The sequence below is a fragment of the Callospermophilus lateralis genome, chromosome X (assembly GCF_048772815.1).
Source record: "Callospermophilus lateralis isolate mCalLat2 chromosome X, mCalLat2.hap1, whole genome shotgun sequence".
Lineage (NCBI taxonomy): Eukaryota > Metazoa > Chordata > Mammalia > Rodentia > Sciuridae > Callospermophilus > Callospermophilus lateralis.
In genome coordinates, this window is record NC_135325.1 from 90,700,208 (window position 1) to 90,722,138 (window position 21,931).

At 37.6% G+C, this 21,931-nt stretch overlaps 1 protein-coding gene across 1 annotated transcript in view; it reads right to left on the reverse strand.

The window, feature by feature from the left end:
- Nucleotides 1–21,931, reverse strand: part of Lhfpl1 (LHFPL tetraspan subfamily member 1) — a 40,314-nt gene that overhangs the window by 7,595 nt on the left and 10,788 nt on the right. The window contains exon 2 of the mRNA XM_077107511.1: nucleotides 21,263–21,361. Coding sequence (XP_076963626.1) covers nucleotides 21,263–21,361 — 99 coding nt within the window. The remainder of the gene's footprint in view (nucleotides 1–21,262; nucleotides 21,362–21,931) is intronic.

Below are 21,931 nucleotides of genomic sequence, written 5' to 3' on the forward strand. Positions count from 1 at the left end.
CGAAAGAATATTAGAAGTTGTTGTGGTTTGGATATGAAGTATCCCTCCCAGAATTCATGCATTGATTGCTTGATTCCCAAAACAACAATGTTCAGAGGTGGGGATTCTGGAAAGTAATTTGATCATGAGGGCTCTGACCTCATCAGTGGATTAATCCATTAAGTAATTCATAGCTGAATAGATTTGGGGGAGGTGTTAGAAACTGTAAGAGGAAGAATCTAGTTGGGAGTGAGTCCTTGGGGACATGCCCTTGGATATTATATCTTTTCCTCCTGATCCTCTCTCTCTCTCTCTCTGCTCCCCTGCTGCAGTAAGTTGGGAAGCTTACATCTCTCATGTCCTTCCACCATGATGCTCTTTCTTACCACAGGCCCAAAATAATGGAGCCAACTGACAATGGACTGAAACCTCTGAAAATGTGAGCCAAAATTAATCTTTCTTCCTATAAGTTGATTTTTCTTGGGGATAAAATGCTAACACAGCACACTAAGATCATGATATATGGGAACTGAGAAGTGGGGGGAACCAGACCTCTTCCTAGTGGGAATATTATTTTGTGCAATATAAATTCAGCTCAGGTAAGCTAACTGATCTTCCTCTCACTGTGGCACCATTTAAATTTATAAAACTAGGCTACAATACATCTCCTAAACTGCTACTTGGAATGTATGGTGGGGGATGAGGGAGAGAGGGGATTACTATTTGCTGATTTGGCATATTTTTTGCCACAGGGATCTGAATTTTATGACAATAGAAGCAGCAGGGTTTTGGGAGAAGCTGGTGGTCCCTTCTGTTCAGAGATGACTTTAGACTTTAGGGTCTCCATAGGCAGCAACATAAAAACATTTTTAATGCAGCCAAGCTAAATGAGCAGAGAACTTTCTCTACTAGGTTCCAGCAAACAGATGAATAATCTTCAAAGATAAAGCAAAGCCAACGAATTCAAAAGCAATTGCCAAACACCCTACCACCCCCACCACAGTCCCCAGTAAAAAGACAGCCAAAGCTATGAGAACAGCTCTCTTCTCACACCCCAGCCTGGGTGTGAGTGTCACCAGCAGCCCAGATTGGAGGCCCAGAACCTAGTGAATATTCCAGAAGCCTGCCAGGATCCCTTGGCAGAGATGAAGGAAAAAAAAATCTGAAAATTTCAGTTTTTCAGGTAAACACGTTATTGCTAGGAGGCACTGGTGCTTTAACCCTGTCAGATCTGTTACAGAAGTAGGACATTCTGGGTTCCTAACTTCATCTTGGTCCCACCCAATGCTCTGTAGGGTAATAGAAGACAATGGCACTTTCTAGAAGTCAGATGTGTGAAGAGTGAAAGGTCAAGTCCTCATGACAGAGATACCTTTATTTTTCTGAGTTTATCTCTCATGCACAGTTCTGCCAAGTAAACTGAGTCCTTCTATTGAAATCTTCCCTGTCACTATTGAGTATTGAGTATTTGCTTCTGAGTTCCCCTCAGGTTTTGCCTATATTTCCTCTTTATTTCATCTCCTGTATAGCTATCCTGTTTTAGGTACTTTAAAATGTCTCAGGACAGTTTAAATTATACTTCTTGGTCTTTCTCCAGATTGACCCCACCTACCCATGGAAAAACTTGCATGTTACCCTGTGTTGACCTTTCTACATCCCATCAGTCATACCTGAATTAGCTTCTCAAAAAGCTATTTTGAGTTAGCTTTTTGTGATCCTCCTGCCTCAGCCTCCCCAGTTGTTGGGATTATAAAAAGCTATTTTGAGAAGCTAATTCAGGTATGACACTCTCCCCAAGGAGACAGATTTTAAAAAACAGCTAGGGCTGGAGTTGCAGCTCAGTGGTAGAGCACTTGCCAAGCATGTAGGAGCCACTGGGTTCAATTCTCAGCACCACATATAAATAAATAAAGTAAGGATCCATTGACAATTAACAAAATATTTTTTTTAAAGAGAGAGTGAGAGAGAGACAATTTTTTAATATTTATTTTTTAGTTCTCGGTGGACACAACATCTTTGTTTGTATGTGGTGCTGAGGATCGAACCCGGGCCGCACTCATGCCAGGCGAGCACGCTACTGCTTGAGCCACATCCCCAGCCTCTTACAAAATATTTTTAAAAAACATCAGCTAACTATATACTGGACTTCTTTGATTCAGCATGAGCTCTCTAGGACACTTGACTTCTAAGAAATTGGTCCCTCTCCTCTAACATCTGCCCGATAGCTCCCTGTTTAAATCTACTTGAACTTTCTCAGCACCACTTGAACTGGAACAGAGTAGCTAATATCAATCAAATGCTTCTACGTGTCAAGCAGTGTAGTAAGCACTTTTTAGTTTTGGCACTGGAGATTGAACCCAGGGGCACTTAACCACTGAGCCACATGTCCAGCCCTTTTTAGTTTTTATTTTGGGACAGTGTCTCACTAAGTTGCTTAAGGCTTCACTAAGTTGCTGAGGCTGGCCTTGAACTTGTGATCTTCCTGCCTCAGCCTCCCCAGTTGCTGGGATTACAGGTATATGCAGTCCCTAGCAAAGAAATTGGATGGAATGGGAGTTAGGTAAAGGGGGTGATGTACAACATTTGGGGGAATATGAAGAGAAAGTAAGTCAAGGACTATTTCCAGTAATCCAGATAAGAACTTATAGTAAGGGGAAAAAGAGTCTAGAGTCTTTCTTGTGTGTCATACCATTTCAACAGTATTCACTCCTTTTGATGAAGAAGTAAATTTGGATTGACATCTTTATGGTTGAATTTGTTAGATAGCTATAAAAATGTCTCCTCAAATAAACTACAAGCTCCTTGAAGATTATATCCTTGAATTCTTTGCATTTTTACAGTGCCTCATTCAGCATCTTGTATACAGTGAATAACCAGAATATGCTAATTGAGTGACTGTTATTCATTTTGACATAATCCTTAAACTCTTAAGAATGCTGGAAGGCCAGACTCAGCAAGCTGACCTACTTCAAGACTCAAGAGTGAGTGCTCCCTCATTCCAGCCATTGACTTAGCCCTATCGCAGGAATTCCAGCATTAAGCATTAACTATTTCTATCCATTCTCCCTCAGCCATCAGATATACATCATAGCAACTTATCCTGGATCCCAGGTCTCTGATTAATAAGACATACCACAAATAATACCATCTATGAATATAGTACCTTGCAATTTGCAAGGTACTTTTCCCAACCATTATCTCAGTCCTCTTTCATTTGTTTAATTCATTTAAGTCCCAACTAGAAGCAAGAAGATTATCTACAGGAAAGAACTGAACTGCCAGATGAAGTGTCCAACCAAGGTCCCCACTGAGTGAGAGAGTATAAAGCTTTGACCTAGGCCTCTATGAGCTTCAGAAGTCAGTGTGGTACCAAGAGAAAAGTCTGGGATAAGACTTCCAGGGAACTGTATTTGAAACCATGTCCTGCCACTTATAAACTAAACCTTGGGGCAAGTCATTTAATCTTTCTTAGTTCCAGCTCTTCCATAAGTAAAATGGAACTGATGCTACTTAATAGTTCAGAGGATCAAATAAGATGACACATATAAAACACTTAGCAAAGAACTAGAACAATGAATAGTTCTCAGCTTCTCTTTCTCTCAGCTACACACTGTCAACTGGTCTATCAGTTCCTAAAAATGTGTGGGAGAGCCTTAAGATACAGATTCCTCACTGGGTGTGGTGGAGCAGGCCTGTAATCCCAGAGACTCGGGAGGCTGAGGCCAGAGGATTACAAATTGGAAGCCAGCCTTTACAACTTAGTTAGGTCCTGTTTCAAAATTTTTTAAAAAGGCCTGGGGATGTGGTTCAGCGATTAAGAGCCCCTGGGTTCAATCTCTGGTACCAAATACACACACACACACACACACACACACACACACACACAGAGAGAGAGAGAGAGAGAGAGAGAGAGAGAGAGAGAGAGATTCCTAGCATTTGCTCCATATGGGCAGGATTCATATTTGTGGGAAAAGGGCCCAAATGATTCTTATGTGCAGCCCATACTAGTTGAGCTTTTAGAGAAAAAGCCACAGGGAATCAACATATATAGACTATTCTAATAGACTCTACATGGTACTTTACTCAGTGCTATGGACTTTCCCTTGGGAAATAGCTTTTAAATGTTTCTCACCATTTGTCACTATTCACCTGGATGGGGCTTGATGACAATGGCCTGAAAAAAATTATGATACAGCACACAGACATAACATTATATTTACTCCTATAACTCTAAGCAGGGAATTGCTGCTAGGATTATAATTGTCCCTGATTTTCCTCCTTGCCCCTGTCTTGAAACCCATCAGATGTGTTAATAAACTTTCTGGATTAGTCTGATCTATCATAACAACCATAGTAATAGCAGTTACTCTTTGTGCTTATTGGGTGCAGGTCAATCCTCACCTCCAGACCCCTGTACTACAGTATTAGCATCCCCATTAAAATAGGTTCTGCTCCTTGAGAGCATTATGTAAAGTGAAATAATCCAAACCCAAAAAGTCAAGACTCACATGTTTTCTCTTCTATGTAGAAGTTAGAGAGGAAAAAAGGAAAAGAAAGTTCGGGAAGATCTCATGAAAATAAAAGAGAGATCAGGAAAGTAGAGGAAAGATACAGGGGAAGAGAGAGCGAAGGGAAAGGGATAACACTGGATAATGATTTTGATCAAATTTAATTGTGTTACAGTGTGTGCATGTACACAAATGTAATAACAAACCCCACTATTATATATCATTATAATGTGCCAATAAAAATATGAAAATAAAAAATATTTTTCTGCTTTTAAACAAATGCTTAAGATACAATTTCATCCTATAGGAGAAAGGAGAAGTTAACTCACAATAAATGGTGAAGGAAGGAAAGGAAACCAACAGTAAGGAAGGTTTACAGAAGGAACTCCAGTGGAAGACATGGAAGCAAAGAAATTGTGATTCACATGAGAGTCAGAAGCAGGACTGAGAAACCAGCAGTGAACCAAATAAATTTGCCTGACTTTACCGCCATCGTGTGGTGATCTGATGTATAGACAACCACTTCACAGTTGTGTATTCATTATTTCAATTAGTGAGCTTACTGGGCCTTCTGTAGACACTGGGGAAATAAAGCCAAGTAAAGCAGAGGACCTGCCTTTGAGGATTTTGTAAGAGCCTTGTCTCCCTCTGGAGTCACCAAGCTGTAAGGTATCTTAGCGATCAACACCCTTTTCTCATGCAGACTATTTCAGGAAAGAGAGAAATGTGCATAACATTATTATTATTTTTTCTATTCAAAATGAAAATAGCTTCATGTCCCCTGGGAGGTATACAGTCTCATTACTTTAACTAACTCACTATTTTGAATAGAGAAGATGATCTGTGAGAAAATCTAACAGATTAACTTGCAAATCTCTTACCCCTTACACATGTAGAACACTGACTTCATGGAGTCCTTTTATGTATGCTTTTCCATTATTTCCTACCCAAAACAGTTTCTGGAGGTAGGTAATACCATCTTCACATTAGTCATAGGGAAGTAGGTATAAAAGTGAAATAAATGTCTGTATCCAAACAGTAAGAGAGCAACAGAACCATCCTACAAGTTGACTATTCCGTCTAAGAGTGCCAAGAGTATGCCAGAGGTATGGTCAATTTAGTTTGCTCCCTGACTCACAGATTCCTTCCTGCCTCCTCTAGCTTATCCCAGCTTCTCCTCTGGATGGAGACTAAAAAAATCAAGCAACCCTTGAGCCATGAATTTTCCAGAACTATCAGAGTGTTCTAGTAGATGCTAACACAAAAAATGAATTGCTTTGGACAATCCCCTTGGGCAAACCTTGACTCCTATTGGATGTATGATTCTTAACATATCCTTTCCTTTAAGAAGCTATCTTAGGCAGATCAGTTCATATACATGGTATATATCTGATGTGTATAACATAATGTTTTGATATTTCTATAGTGAAGTGACTACTACAGTCAAATTAACATATCCATTTCCTAGTGTATATGTGCTCTCATGTGCCTATATGTAAACATGCATGTTAAAAAAAGCACTTGAAATCTACTTTTCTGCTTTATAAGAACAAAACAGATAAATATGAAACTAAATTGAAAGCTTTGCCCTAAAGGGTAGGCAGCTCACAACAGGGAGCTGGGTAAGATATCTATGCCTCTGGTTACTCATCCACCTGGTCCAATGCTTTCTGCTGTAAAAACAGGGAAAACAAAGATGCCTGAAAAAGTGATGTGCCCAAACAAGCTTAGGAAAATTAAAACCCAGGTGTCCTGTTACCCTGGCCAGGCCTGTTTCTAGCACACTTTGCTGCCCCTCTGTGGACATGAAAATATATTAGGCTTGCCTCACTGTGCTCTGGTGAACACAAGAAAACATTCTGTCCATAAAGAAGGAAACTGACAAAAAAGGAAAGGTAACAGGAAATGCCTGGAAACTGAACCCACAAAGGCCAAATCTAGAGTCACTGCAAAAGGCTTTGAACTGGCAAGAGTGAAAGGAAATGATGGGAGAGCAAAAGAAAAAAGCCTCAGGGAGAGGAAACACAGGGAGCACACACACATGGCCTTTGGGTAGCCTCTATTGCAAGCCTTTGCCAAGTTGCGTGGGTTCCTCCCAGATCCCTCCTTCCCTCTCAGATACTAAGCCTGGGGCAACCCTTCAAAGAGGGTCTGGACAACTGGCCTGACTACCTGCTGATAACAAGTTACCCTTAATGCAGCCTATTGTGCTTTGTATGTATCTATTACTTCCCTTAATCATCTCAATAATCCCATGGGGAGAAATAATATTACTGATCCTCAGCAAGGGAGACATAGAGGTTAAAGAGCATACCAAGGTTTACACAAGTAGTAAGTGGCAGGGCACAAATTTTGAACACAGGTCTTTCTACTATTAATCTGTGTTTTTATCCTTCATGCAATTTAGAGTGGCTTCTTGCTGCAATAGGTCCTTTTTCTGAAAATGAAAGTACTGAGATGTTTTCATTTAGAAAACTGGTTATCAGGAGAACAATAATGATAACAGACAGCAACTATTGACTGGTTATTATATACCAAACACTGTACTGGGTGTGTTTGATTCATTATCTCATTTAATCTTCTCAACAACCCTATGAGGTGGTAACAAGCTCACAGTGCTGAATAATTTGACCCAAGTCACTGATCTGAGGATATAGTCATGCTAAAGCCCACTCCTACCATAATGCAATCTATACCTAGCCCTCCTCCAAGAGGTTTTTTTTTCCCCCCTGGCTTCCACTACTTTTGATGACAATTAGAGGCTTGCTGAAGGATGGCTAGGAGGTGGAGTTAAATGCATCAATTTCACATTGGACTTAATCAGCTTTGATCTTTCATTTGCTTGAGAAAATCAAGGTATGGGGAAAGCATTTTACTTGACAGGGCTATGGCTGGGAGCCCTTGCCTGACTTTTTCCTTCTTTTTTTCTTTTTGTGGAATCAGGATCTCACTAGGTTGCTTACAGTCTCACTAAATTGCTAAGTGTAGTTTTGAACCTGCAATCCTCCTGCCTCAGCCTCGGAGCTGCTGGGATCACAGGCATGCGCTACCGTGCCCAGCTGTCTTTCTCCTTCTTAATGAATGGGTTATTCACTAAACAAACAAATATCAGATTGACATGGAGCAGCACACATAGTGTTCATAAGCATCAGGAAGCTAGTCTCAGATCACTAGTTGTGTGACCTTGGGAAACTCACTACTCCTTATTGGGCCTCAATAGCTATAATGGAAGCCACTGATAGATATGGATGGTGCCTCCCATTGTAGGTTTTAGGGCAAGCTTGTGATTAATGTTTGTTAATTTTTTGTTTTAAATATTTGATTGTTAGTCTCCTCTTTAATGGAGAAAAGAAGAAAAGCTGTCAATTTCATAAACTGTTAACTGAATACCTGGTGAGTGAGAGAGAAAGTCAGTTAAGTAATTTCAGGGCAGGTACCTTGAAGTACTGGGACAGTTATAAGGCTAGAACACATGAGAATAAATCTGTGCTCTCAAACTTTTGGTAGGCAAGGAGTTTTGGGATTCCTTTTGCAGTTGTAAGGTTTTGTCTTCAGAACTTTGTTTTCCCCATCCCTCCTCCAATCATTCATCCTCCCACCCCCGAAACGCACATGATCTCTTTCTCTCAGGAAGGAGGACAGATAAGGAGTACATACATAAGAAGTAGACATTCCAGAAGATCAGAAAGAGGTCCCAGGTAGACTGAATATTATTTTAGAATATATAAAACACAAACATTTTCCTCTTTCCTCTGCTATCAGGTTTGGCAGGACAATTAAGACACCTTTATTAGTACAAGTCAAATATAGAAGCACTTTAAAATTTCCCATATATACCTATTTCACTGGAAACCTCTTCCAGAATGCCATCAAGTTTAGCCACCAATATATTTAGTTTTACTCCACTTTTGCACTAAAAAATTGACAGGGAACTGAGGGTGAAGATGGGCTTGGGGAGACAGGATGCAAAGCTAGGTATTTCTATGGAATTTCAGACACTTGTTTCTTAAAACCAAAGTGTATCTTTTAAAAAAATTCTCAAATGACTTAAGATACACCCTCACCAACGAAGGGGAAAAGCAGTCACTGCAGCCCATATGGGACAGTGAAATAGGAGATTGGCTCCATTCACAGTCCTGCCTTTAATTTGATGTGTGACCTTACATCAATTACTTTGTCTCTCCATGTCTCAGTTTACTCATAAGAACAGAATTTTACCATCAACCATGCATGATTTTTTGAGAAACACACTAGATTATATTTATGAGAACACTTTGTAAATATGGTTCTTTAATACATGATACAGACCTTACCTAAGAAGTGCTATTGATAACACAATGGTTGTATAAGCTTGCTTGAAAACAGATATGTCTCATTACAACTATTTACTCCTTTGTATTCTCAATGAGGCCTATTTGGTTGTCCCCTGTCCACAGGTCATTTGATATAAAGGAATTCTCTCATAGTTTATTAACTTAAAAGGATTTTTTAAAAGTATCATCAAAGCTGAATATGTATATAACAAATTCAGTTGAGTTCTCTGTTCAAGGCTCTTACTTGGAGTTCTCACATTTCTTTGTAACAAAAGAAAACTTCCTTTACCTTATACCTCCTGTTGCTCAAGGATCTTGATTTTATATCCATCTCTACTACAGGATCACTCCCATTAGTATTCAAACATTTGGCCATTTTAGTAAAAACTCCTCTTCATCTCACTGTTTTTCTGCATTCCTTCACAGTGAAAATATTTCTTTCTTTCTTTCTTTTCCCTTTTTGGTGCTGAGAATCAAACCCAAGGCCTCATGCATGCTAGACAACTGGTCTAACACTCAGCTACACCCTCAACCAGACAGCAAAACTTTTTGAAAGAATTGTCTAGACCTGCTACCTTCATTTTCCTCATCTCACATTATCTCCATTATGGAAACATGTAAAATGACTCTTCTAGGTCACCTTTGTGTGGACAACTCCAAGGGGCACTTCTCTATCCTCATCTAGCAACTTGTAGTAGCATAAACATAATTGACTACACCCTCTTTGACATACTTTCTTTCTCAGCTTCTGTGACCTCACATCTTTTTCTTTTCATTTGTTCTAATTAGACACACATGATAGTAGACTACATTTTGACACACTGTACACAAAGGAGCACTACTTCTCCTTCCTCTGACTGAAGATGGTGCAGTGACACCAGGAAATCATACGGGTATAGGGTAATAATGTCCATCTCATTCCACCATCCTTCCCATCCCTACTGCCCTATCCCTCCCGTTACTCCCCTCTGCACAACCCAAAGCTCCTCCATTTCTCCCCACACACACAAACACACATATTATAGCTCAGCATCCACTTATCAGAGAAAACATTCAGCCTTTGGTTTTGGGGTTTGGCTTATTTCCCTTAGCATGATACTCTCCAGTTGCACCCACTTAGCTGAAAATGATTTTCTTTTTATGTCTCTCCAGAATCTCCTGAGTGTCCTTAGTGGACACCTCTACAGAGGAGCAGGGAAGCTAAGGGCACAGACTCTCAAGTCATGCTGTCTACTATGGTAGTCACTAGTCACACCAGGGCTCTTACATTTAATTTTTTTTAAAAAATTAAGTTAAATAAATTATATATTTATTTAACCAAGTTAAAATTCATAATTCAATCCCTCAGCCATCATCTACATTTCTATTGTTCCACAACAACATGTGGCTAGCAACACATTGGCCAGCAAGTCACAAAACATTTCCAACAATGCTGAGACTTCTGTGAAATGGTGCTGCCTCAGTCAGACTTTTAGGATTAGAACCTCAGCTCTACCATTCCACCAGCTGAATGAGCTTAGACAAATGACTTAAACTCTCTTGACTTTGATTTTACTTTCTGTAAAATGAGACTGCTGTGATTTGAATATGGTTTGTTCTCCAAAGGGTTCATATGCTAGAAGCTTATCCCCAGTGTGACAGTGTTGAGGTGGTAGAATCTTCAATAAAGTGAGGCTTTGTGGAAGGTCATTAGGTCATGAGGCTCCACTCTGAGGAATGGACTGGTGCTGTTTCACAGGATAGTCTCAGGTCTCCCAATAATGGATTAGCTCCCAAAAGAGCAAGTTGTTATAAAAGAGCAAGTCTGATTCCCTCCAACTCTTGCTTTCTGTTTACATGCATGACCCCACATAACATAACCAATTCTTTCTACTTTCTCCATCATGTTGTGATACAGACACTGACACTATGCTGTTTAAACTTTCCAGCCACCAGAATTATAACCAAGTAAATCTCTACTTTATACATTACCCAATGCCAGGTATTTTGTTATCACAATACAAAAGGAACTAAGACAGAGGCTAATGATACTTCCCTTGTAGGTTGTTGCTAAGATGTGATGACTTCTTGTATATATAGTGAGTACCATATAGGAGTTTGATATCATTGCCCAATTTTCACATGTTGGGAATTTCCTGTGACTTGGACTGATCTTTCTTCTATTCTCACTTAAATCATTTCCCTAGCTAAAATCCTCTGGACCTCTCTATAAAGTCATCTTCATCATAAGGTAAAGATAACAGCAACTGTTTTACTAGGTTCCTGTGAAGATTAAATGAGATGATACATTCAAAATACTTGAAAAATGCCTGATGGACATTATAATTATCACAATCATTTATTCCCATAACTTTAAAGTATCCTCTATGTAATAAGGACTCCAAATTTCCTTGGGACTCCTCAGTGAGTTCCAGACTGACTGCTTGATTGACCCCCACTTGGATTCCTCCAACAGATATCTGAAAAAACCTATCTAAACTAGGTTTCCTTCTTTCTCTTCCCATTCCCAGCCACAGTTGCTTCTCCTCTAGTCTTATTTCTTGATATCTCTTCTCTTACCCTCATTAGCTTATCACCTTCTCTAATTGATTACACTTTTACAATATATAGTTATCCCTTGGTATCCACAGGGGATTGGTTCCAGCAACCCCCTACCCACATGTACCAAAATCCACAGATGCTCAAATCCCTTACATAAAATGTCAGTATTTGCATACAACTTGTGAACATCCTCCTGTATATTTTAAATCATCTGTAGATACTTATGATACCTAATACAATGTAAATGCTATGTAAAGGGTTGTATTATTTGAAGAATGATGACAAGAAAAATGTTTGTACATGTTCAGGACAGGTGAATTTTTTTCCCCCAAATGTTTTCAATCCATGGTTCATTAAACCCACAAATGTAAAATCTTTGGATGTGGAACCCATGGATGTGGAGGATCAACATTATTTTGAATCAGTCTACTTTACTCAATTCCACTGTCCCCTGTACCTTCATCATCTCTATGCCTAGCCCATAGCTCTAGCCTCCCTTCTGCCTCCTATTTCCACTCTTTCCACTACTCCCATAGTTTCCACTACTTCACAATCCTAACAGAGGAATTTCCGTAAATTATAAATTATATCCCAAATACATGAGTATGAATTGGACATAACTTTCCTATGTTCATATATGAATACACAGTCAGTGAAACTCTATATCATGTACACCCACAAGAATTGTAACTTATATTCCATATATGTATGATATGTCAAAATACACTCTCTGTCATGTATACCTAAAAAGGACAAATAAAAAAAATAAAATAAATCTGATGCTTGGATTTTAGAATTCTGATCAATTTAATTGAAAGAAAAATTATATCCTATCTCTGTCCTTCTTAAAATCCAATGGCTTCCCATTGTAGTTAGGATAAAATACAAACCCATGTAAATTTTAGCAGCTGCCTCTGCCTCTGAGAACATCACTCTTCTCCAGTGACACTGGCCTTACAGTTCCCCAACACAAAAAGTGCTTGCCAACTTTAGGGCCTTGAAAGCACATTGGCTCCGTTGTGTGGAACTCTCTTCTTCTTGCACTTCTGGTTAAGGCTATCTACACTTTAGGTTTCTTTTACAACTCACCTTCTTACAATTTTCCCCCAACTTAAGTTAGATGCTCCTCTATTATTCTCTCTCACATAACTCCATCTTTTCCTTCACAGCACTTATCAACATTGTAATTAGGAAGCATGAGAAAAACCACCGTTTTGTTAACCATTGTGGTCCCTGTCTCTTCTACCTGAGAAGGAGCACCTGCCTGAGTTAGGAAACTCAGACTGTGTGATTGTAACAAGTATTTTCCAGACCTCCGTTTTCTTGTCTTTAAACTGAGGAGGTTGGACCAAATTTATTCATTCAATAAATATTGCTTGAATATTAAGAAAGGATAGATGAAGTCTCTGCCAGTATAGAGCTTTAGGGAGATGGGCAATCAAATAATCAAACCAAAGAGCTGCAAATTGTGATTAGTGCTACAAAGGAAACCAAAAAGACGCTGTGATAGAAAAATATGGTGGCAGGAGGAGCTTTGGGTTTGTGATATTTAAGAGGAAGAGTAATAAGGAACCAGTAAAATCCCAAATAATAACTAAGATCCACTTTATTCAGACATTCTATTTAGACATGTGTAGCTAAATATGCCAAGCAGTAAAAAGCATGGAGTCAACTCATTTAAAATGACACCATTAATTTGTATTTTCAGTACAGGTATATGAGGGTTTTATTCTTCTTTGCAGGATAAAACAAGTAGATACAACCAAACTCATAAAGTTGTTTCAAGAATAAAATATGATAATAAATATAAAGTTCAGTTCATAATCACCATATTGAGTATATACATTTAAGACCTGTATAAAATAGAAGGGAGATCATTACAGTAGAGCAAGCAAATCGGGTGGGGGGGCAAGAGAGGGGAAAGAGGACTAGGGAATAAGATTGATCAAATTATGTTATGTGCATGTTTGAATATGGTATAATGAATCCAACTATTATGTATAATTCACAAAAGATCTATAAATTCAAGACAATAATTATCTCTGTTGGAAAGGCAGGGAGATATAATTTGGGCAGTAAATTCAAAGGGATGCAATCATATTAGTAAGGTATTAATTCTTAAGTTACCAACTGAGTGACATTAAGTAGCTACCTAATTAATGATAGGCACATGAATGTTCATTGTATTAATTTTATCTTTTAAAAATATTGTGCAATAATTTTAAAGTAATTAACATGATTCCTATAAGTGAGTGATTAATAAATGATAGAAGTTATTAATGCATAAGGATCATGGCACCTAAGTAATGGTTAAGAGCTAGGCTATGGAGACTCCTGAACTTGTGTTCAAATCTTAATTCTGTCAAGTTCAAACCCTGTGCCCATGGACAAGTTAATAACCACCTTCTCAAGATCTTTGTTCCTTATTTCCTCTCTTTCTGTCATTAAGGCTTAAGTGATATAATGCATGGAATATAGCAAATGCTCAAAAACATCTTGATTATTATTGTTAATATGTTTATTCTTTTCTATCTCAGGTACAGAAAAAAAAGGAATGAAGAGAATAAAGTAGGTCTCTCATTTTCTGGCCCCTCCTTTTGCATTCCTGCTTATGTACATGAAGGAAGATGACAAATACCCAAATATCCTCTTAACAAGAAGCAGTGTGGGGTGTTCTGATTGTTATCCTGTCTGAGAGTTGTGGATGAGTTAGTAGGAAGGATTCTGACTTCAAGATAATGCATGCTAAACAAATCTCAGAAACATTCTGTTCAGTGTCCCCAGGATTCAAAATTAAAGTAGACCCAGAAAAAATGGATGAAAGTTAAAAAATGTTTAAGAATTGTAATTGTAAATTAGACAGTTACCTTTTAAACTACTTTAATTGAATATATTGTTTGAAATGACCAATGAAAAGGATATGATGCTTAATCTTTTTCATAATTATTGAAATGGAGATTAAAACAAGATACCAAAGTGAAAAAAATAAAAAATGTTGCTTATACCCCAAATCAAATAGTCTGAGGGACAATGGGCAATCTCACACTGGTGGTTGGAGAATAACTTGGTATAATCTCTTTGGAAGGCAATTATTCATAGTAACCTTTGGAAATTTAAAATATATGTAACTGTTAACCCAATAATTTTACTTCTAGGGACTTATCCAGATATACTAGTATGCTAAGACATATACATAAGGTGTTTTACTGAAATATGTTTTGGAAAAGCCGATAACTGGAAGCAACCTAAATGTGCATAAAGAGAAGAGTAGTTTAAATTTATATAATACAGTTGTTCAACAAATATTCAGTGCCTACTACTTGGTACTGTTCAAGCAGGCACTAGGAAGACAGCAATAAACAGACAAAAATCCCTGCCCTCATGAAGCATATGTGTAAAAATGTGGCATACTTAAAATATAGCAGGAAGATCCATATATAGCTCTTCAAGAGATATAGGTAAGTGAAAAACTCAAAGTGCATAACAGTATAGATAGCTACGTAGCTAGATATTTAGGTGGGTACTATGATCCCTGTTGGAACCTCATATTTTTATATTTATTAAACATTCTGGAGAATACAAAAGAAAGGTAATGGTCCTTTGAGGAAATGGGGTTGAGGTCACGAAAAAGTCTAAATTTGCATTTTAAACTTTGATGTATGTGCTCTTTTATTTTGTAACATATGAGAACTGCTTTTGATTAAAATAACAGCCTTAAAATATGAAAAGAGAAAAAATAAAAATAACAGCCTTAAATATATAAAGAAATTTGGGCGTTTTTCTGGTTACTCATTGCTGTATAACAAACTACTCCAGAACATAGCAGCTTAAAACAAAAATCATTTTATCATGTCTAATGATTCTGTGGGCCAAAATTTGGCCAGGGCTCAACTGGGCAATTCATAGAGTTTAAGACATTAACTGGAGTCATTCAGGGGTATTCTGACTGCTGGTATGGAGGGTCAGGACAGCTCCACTCATGTGTCTGTTGCCTTGGCAGGAATGGCTATAAAGGTGGACTCAGCTGAGCCTCCTCTGTCTTCAGGTGTCTGTAGAACTTTCTATGAGGCATCAAACAGAATGGTCAGACATTTTATATGATGGCTCAGAGCTCTAAGAAACTAAGATGCAAACTGCAAGTTCTGTAGAAGGTAGGCCTAGAACAAGCTTGACATCACAACTGCCATACTCTACTTAGCTTCTCTAAAGAAGCTAATTCGAATAAGTCTAAAACAGTTTGAGCAAACCTAATCCAAAAATTTGAAAACCAACATGTTCCAGAATCCAAACTTTTTGACCACTGACATGATACAACAAGTGGAAAATTCTACCCCTGACCTTATGTGGCAAGTCAGTCAAAATATAAGCACATTGAAAATGTTGTAAAAAAAATTACTTTCAGGGTAAGTATAAAAAGTGCATATAGAACATAAATGAATTTCATTTTTAGACTTGAGTTACAACCTGGAGATATCTCATTATATACATGCAAACATTCCAAAATCAAGAAAAACTCAAAACACTTCTGTTTCCTAGAATTTCAGATAAGAGATTCTCAACCTGAATTCTAATTAGATTTAATTAGATTAAGTTAAAATTGTTAAAGGCCAGCCCAGATCTGGTGACAGGGATGGGAGGAAGATTTGGTCTCTCTGTGAGAAAGAGTCAAAGACTTTGTAGCTATTTTTAATTCAATGCAGGCATCAAGATTAGTACCTTAATATAAATTATATCTTTAATAATTTGTATTAGGACTTAAACACATAGCATGTTACAGTTTGGATCTGGAATATACTCATATACTTAAAGGCTTGATCTCCATTGCACCACTGTCCACAGGTGAAGCTTTTAGGAAATAATTAGATCATGAGGCCTGTAACCTCATCAGTAGATCAAACCATTTGATGGGCAATAATTTGAATGGACTACTCAGAGGTGGTGAAAACTGGAAGCAATAGGGCCTACTTAGAGGAGGTAGGTCACAGGGGTGCTGCCCTGGAAGGATTTATCTTCTTCCTGGCCCTTCCCCATTCTTTCCAACTATTATAAGCTGAGCAGCTTTCCTCCACCAGGACCTTCTACCATGATTTTTTTCTGTCTTACTTCAGGCCAAAAACATTGGAACCAGCTGACCATGTACTGAAACCTCTCAAACCATGAGTCCAAAACAAAGGCTTCTTCTTCCAAGTTATTTTTCTGAGGTATTAGTCACAACAATGGAAAGCTGACTAACACAATTGGTTTAGTATAACTAGAATAGAAACATAGGGAGGCGTAGTTGACAACATGAATATGACCCCTTCAAACTGGAGGATGTAGGAAGCCTTATTAGAGTGTTTAGTGAGCTTTTCTGTCAATGTGATCAAAATACCTGAGAAGAACAACTTGAAGGGGCTGGGGTTGTAGCTCAGTGGTAGAGTGCTTGCCTCACATGTGGAAGGCACTGGGTTAGATCCTCAGCACCACATAAAAATAAAATAAAGGCATTGTGTCCATCTACAACTAAAATAAATTAAATTAAAGAATAACTTGAAGGATGTAAAATTAATTTTTGACTCATGGTTTCAGAGGTCTCAGTCCATATATGGCCAACTTCATTTCTCTGGGCCTAAGGTGAGGCAAAACATGATGGGGGAAGAGCATGATGGAGGGAATCTGCTCCCCTCATGGCAGCCAGGAAGTAGAGAGAGGGATACCGAGGAAGAGGCCATAAGGGAGATCCATCCCTCCAGGGCACACCCCGAGTGACCCACTTCCTCCAGCTACACCCTACCTACCTACAGCTACCACCCTGTCAGTTTATTCAAACTAGGATGGACTGATTAGGCTACAGTTCTTATAATTCAATCTCTTCTCCTCTGAATGTTCTTACATCAACATAGGAGTTTTGGGGTGGACACCTGCATATTCAAACCATAACACAGAGTGTCAAGGTGAGAAATCTATTTTACTTCCTCTGACTGATTGATAATGCCTGTCTCTATTCTCCTTCTTAGTTCCTCATCTCTTTCAAACAAGTCAGGTAAAGAGCTTTGTTCCTCTGGAAGGCACCATGTGTTTTTGGCTTTTTGCATCTCCCTTTTCCAAAATAAGGAACACATAATAGTGTATGGAGTCTACAGTAGAGTCAAAGTAAATGCTATCATTTGATAATCTATTTCCTTGTACATTTCTTTGTTTTTTTAAAAAAGGCTGCCAGTTTCTTTGAGCCAAACATTGTACTGCCTTAGGTAGTTAATAATACAACTTTTATTATTCCATTCTAACAATGATACTGAAACCAATATTATTACTGATCACATTTTACAGAGAAGAAAACTGAGACACAAAAAAAGCAACTTTACTCCCATAAAACAGCTTAGGTAGTATAACTTGGATACCAGTTAAGGTCCTTGATGCTAAGGCGTATGATTTTTCAGTTCAACATGCCGCTTTGTAAGGAAAAAGGAACACACTCAGGATAAGTTTCCCCTATCTCGGTCATCCAACCACACAATACCTAGGGTGTTTCAAGGATGCTTACGCACTACCAGAATACCCAGAACATTAAAGAAATGTCTGGGGAGAAATACCATATTTTTTACTCTTGAAATTCCCAAGCTTGGTTATTCCGAAGTATGGAATTACTAATGCACCATAAAAATTTATTTAATTCTATCCCTTGTTTTGTTGCTTCTTCTGGCACCTCCACTTTGCAAGAGAACAACTGTTACAATTGAAACTGTCATGTATGTTTTGGCAGCTTACCAGAAAAGAATCAAGGATGGCATGGGTTTTTACTCCTTTCAGCATTTATCAGAAAGGTGCTAATATAGGGGCATGGAATTGGAAATCAGCAAATGAAGGTACTGGAGGGATGAGAGACACTTTGGAAGTTAAAAGAATTCAAAGATAGCCCACCAAAGACTAAATCCTAATTGAGTCTTTCAATTTTTAGGAATTCACAGAACACCATGGTATCCAGTCCATTGAGGAGAGGGGAGCTCATATTGTACAGAACAGATTATAACTAGTGAAGGAGAAAGTAATAGAGAGAGAAATGACACTAAAAAATCAAGTAAAAGAAGAAAGAGAAGGCTGTGATATAGCCCAGTGGTAGAGCACTTGCCTAGCATGCATTAATTCCTGGGTTTGATTTCCAGCACTGCAAAAACAAAAACCAAAACCAAACAAACAAATAAAAAAAAGAAGAAGAAGAAAAAGAAAAAGAACAATTTTGTCATAAACTTGATTGAAGGTATCAATGCTTAAGGGTAGTTAGTACTAACTACCAGGGTTAAGACAAAGATTTCTACTCTCACTAGTATTATTTAGCATTTTCCTAGGTGTTCTCGCCAGGACAATCAGGAGAGGAAAAGAAACAAAAAGCATCCAGAGTGGAGAGGAAGAAGGTAAACTTTCTCTATTCTCAAGTAATATGAGTTTCTATTTAAACAATCTTAAGGAATACACCAAAAATTATTAGAATTAATAAAAGAGTTTAGTAAGGTAAACAATTTGAATTTCTATTCACTAAAAAAAGCAATCTGGAAATAAAATTAAGAAAATAATTCTGTTAATTAGCCTGATTTAATCACTTTATGATGCACACCTGATTTATAACATCACGTTGTACTCCATAAATATATGAAATTATTATTTGTCATTAAAAATTAAAAAAAAATAAAATCCAATAAAATGTTTAGGAATAGACTTAACCAAAGACATGGAAATGTGTTCTGAAAATTGCAAAATATCATATAAAGGAACTAAACATGGCCTAAATAAATGGAAAGTTATCTCATGTTCATGGATTGGAAAACTTAAATCAGAAAATAGCAATACTCTTCAAACTAAGGTACAGATTGAACACTAGCAAAATATCAGCTGGATTTTATGCAGAAATTGACAAGATTAACAAAAAAAAAATCCACATGGAAATCCAAAGGACCCAAAATAGCAAAAGAATTTTGAAAAAGAAGGATCACTCACACTTTCCAATTTCAGCACTTAAAAAACTATGGTAATTAAGACAGTGTGGTACTGGCATAGGAATATAGAGGGACATCATTGGAATAGAACCAAGAGTGAGATAATGAACCTCTATATTTATTGGTAATTGGTTTTCAACAAGGATACCAACACTATTCAATGAGGGTAAATAATAGACTTTTTAATAAATGAAAATGTATTTCCACATAAAAATATACACAAAGATATTAGTAGCAATACTATTTATAATAGCCAAAATGTAGGAAAACCCAAGTATGTTTAAATGAAGTGTGTTATAGTTACACCACAGAATTTTTAAATTTTTTGTGTCAGGGATTGAACTTGGGTGTGCTTCACCACTGAGTCATGTCCCCAGCCCTTTTTATTTTTTATTTTGTGACAGGGTCTTACTAAGTTGCTTAAGGCCTCACTAAATTTCTGAGGCTGGGTTTGAATTTGTGATCCTCCTGCTCCATGCTTCTGAGTCACTGGGATTACAGGCATGTGCCACTGTGCCCAGCTATACATAGAATATTATTCATTCATGAAAAGAAATAGAGACACATGCTACAATATGGATTAATTTTGAAAACTTTACACTAAGTGAAAAAAAAGATATACAAAATACATTGTATGATTTCATTTAAATGAAATGTCCAGAATACATAAATCCATATTGATAGTGTTTGCCAGAGGATGGGGGCAGAGGGGAATGGGGACTGACTGCTAATTGGTAAGGGGTTTTGTTTTGTGTTGATGAAAATGTTCTGGAATTGGATAGTGGTGATGGTTGCACAACCTTGGAAATATACTAAAAACCACTGATTACATACTTTAAGAGGATAAATTTCATGGTATGTGAAATATATATCAATAAATATATTATTTTTAATAAGTAGAATTATAAGTCCAATAACCAAGTAGGAAAAGTGGGCTAAATGTTCAGGTTCCCATAGCCCAACTAGCAGGACCAGTGGCTTGCTTCCAATTTCTTCAACCACTGCCCCAAATATTTCATCATTCCTTCTCCTGTGGCAGAATTATTTTATTTACCAGTCATCTCTGTCTTGTGTCAAGAACACTGAACATTCCAGCATCCAAACTTGTCACATCTTCTGTACAACAATGTCCTCATATAATGTTTGTACAGAGAACCAATCCTTCCCAAACACAGGTGAGACAAAACTTAGAACAGTCTGATGCAATAGAAAGAAAGGGAAGTATTAGAGCATAAATTCTGTGTGAGAGGGTGGTCTTGTTGTTCCCAAATCCTTTCCTATAACTGACAATACTCAAGAAAACCTAGACATCTCTCCTCCTACTCTCTTCCATCATGATAGTTTGGGGAAATGTTTTGAAGTGTTCCAATGAGAGGCTAATCTATGACTAATTCATAATTGTAAATCTAAGCCATACTTAGATTTGGCAAACCATAAAATGATCAAGTGTTATATCTGTCACCTATTCTAATATTTAATAGCCTTTGCCATTAGGAACCATCTGGGTTCCTTATGCTTCATGTACAATAAATTACCTCTTCTTATATCGCCAGTGGAGATTGGTAAGAGATACTGTGGATTTATATTTGGAAAATAGTGCTAGAAAGAAACATTAATAGTAACTAGGGTTTATTCAGAAGATGATAGATCATTAGTCTCCAAGTATTTTTAAATCCCCATTTAAATAAAGTTATCCAAAACTTGTCAATGAACTCTGAGCAAAAATGCATAAACAGTGTAGAAAATAATTAAATAAGTGGAATTTATAGTCAATTCTTGCAAGTTAGCAAAGCCAGATAAGTCTGGTGAAACCACCACCTTCTGTAAGCTAACAGCATGAGAGAGTCAGTTATATACCACTACCAAGAAGAGGTCCCTCCAAGAGGTAAAGCACTTTAGAAAAACAGATTTCCCATGAATCATCACTGCCATTCTGCCCAGGCCACCTTACCTAACTGAAATTGATTGGAGACATTCCCACATGTTTGCATTATCTCCGGGCTGTTCCATCCTAAAGGATATAATGCACAGCCTGAGCTTATCAGGAGTCCTGGAAAGAAAAACATACAAACAGGTACAAAAAATACAACAGGTTTTCTGTTACCCCATTATCCCCCTGAATGAGCTCAGCTCAAATTCTGCCTCCTCATTCAGAGCTTCCCCTTCTCCTTTTACTCTAAATTCCTCTGATACTGCCAACTCAAAAGGATTTATTTGCCATATCATAGATGTTAGAGTGCAGTAGACGTTTCAGGAGACATCTCCTAAAGGAAGGGTAGTATTGGAAATTGAGACAGGTCAATACATATTTTGCAGTCAATACTATTGATAAATAACTTATAAGTCTTCTCCAACCTGTTCTAAGTTGGTCTGGTTTAAAGAAAATAACAATGTAAAGATCACTACTATTTCCTAAAATCAAACCTTTTTTAAGTGTCATTTATGACCCTACTAGCTATAAGTGGGTCATAATTTGTGTCACACAGAATTAACATAAAACTGAGATCTATGAAGAGCGTACACACTGAAAAGAATTTTGTCTGTTGATCGGGGCACAACACTCCCTCTTCCTCAAAAAATTATGTCAGCTTCAAGCCAAGCATCCCTCCATTCTTTGGCT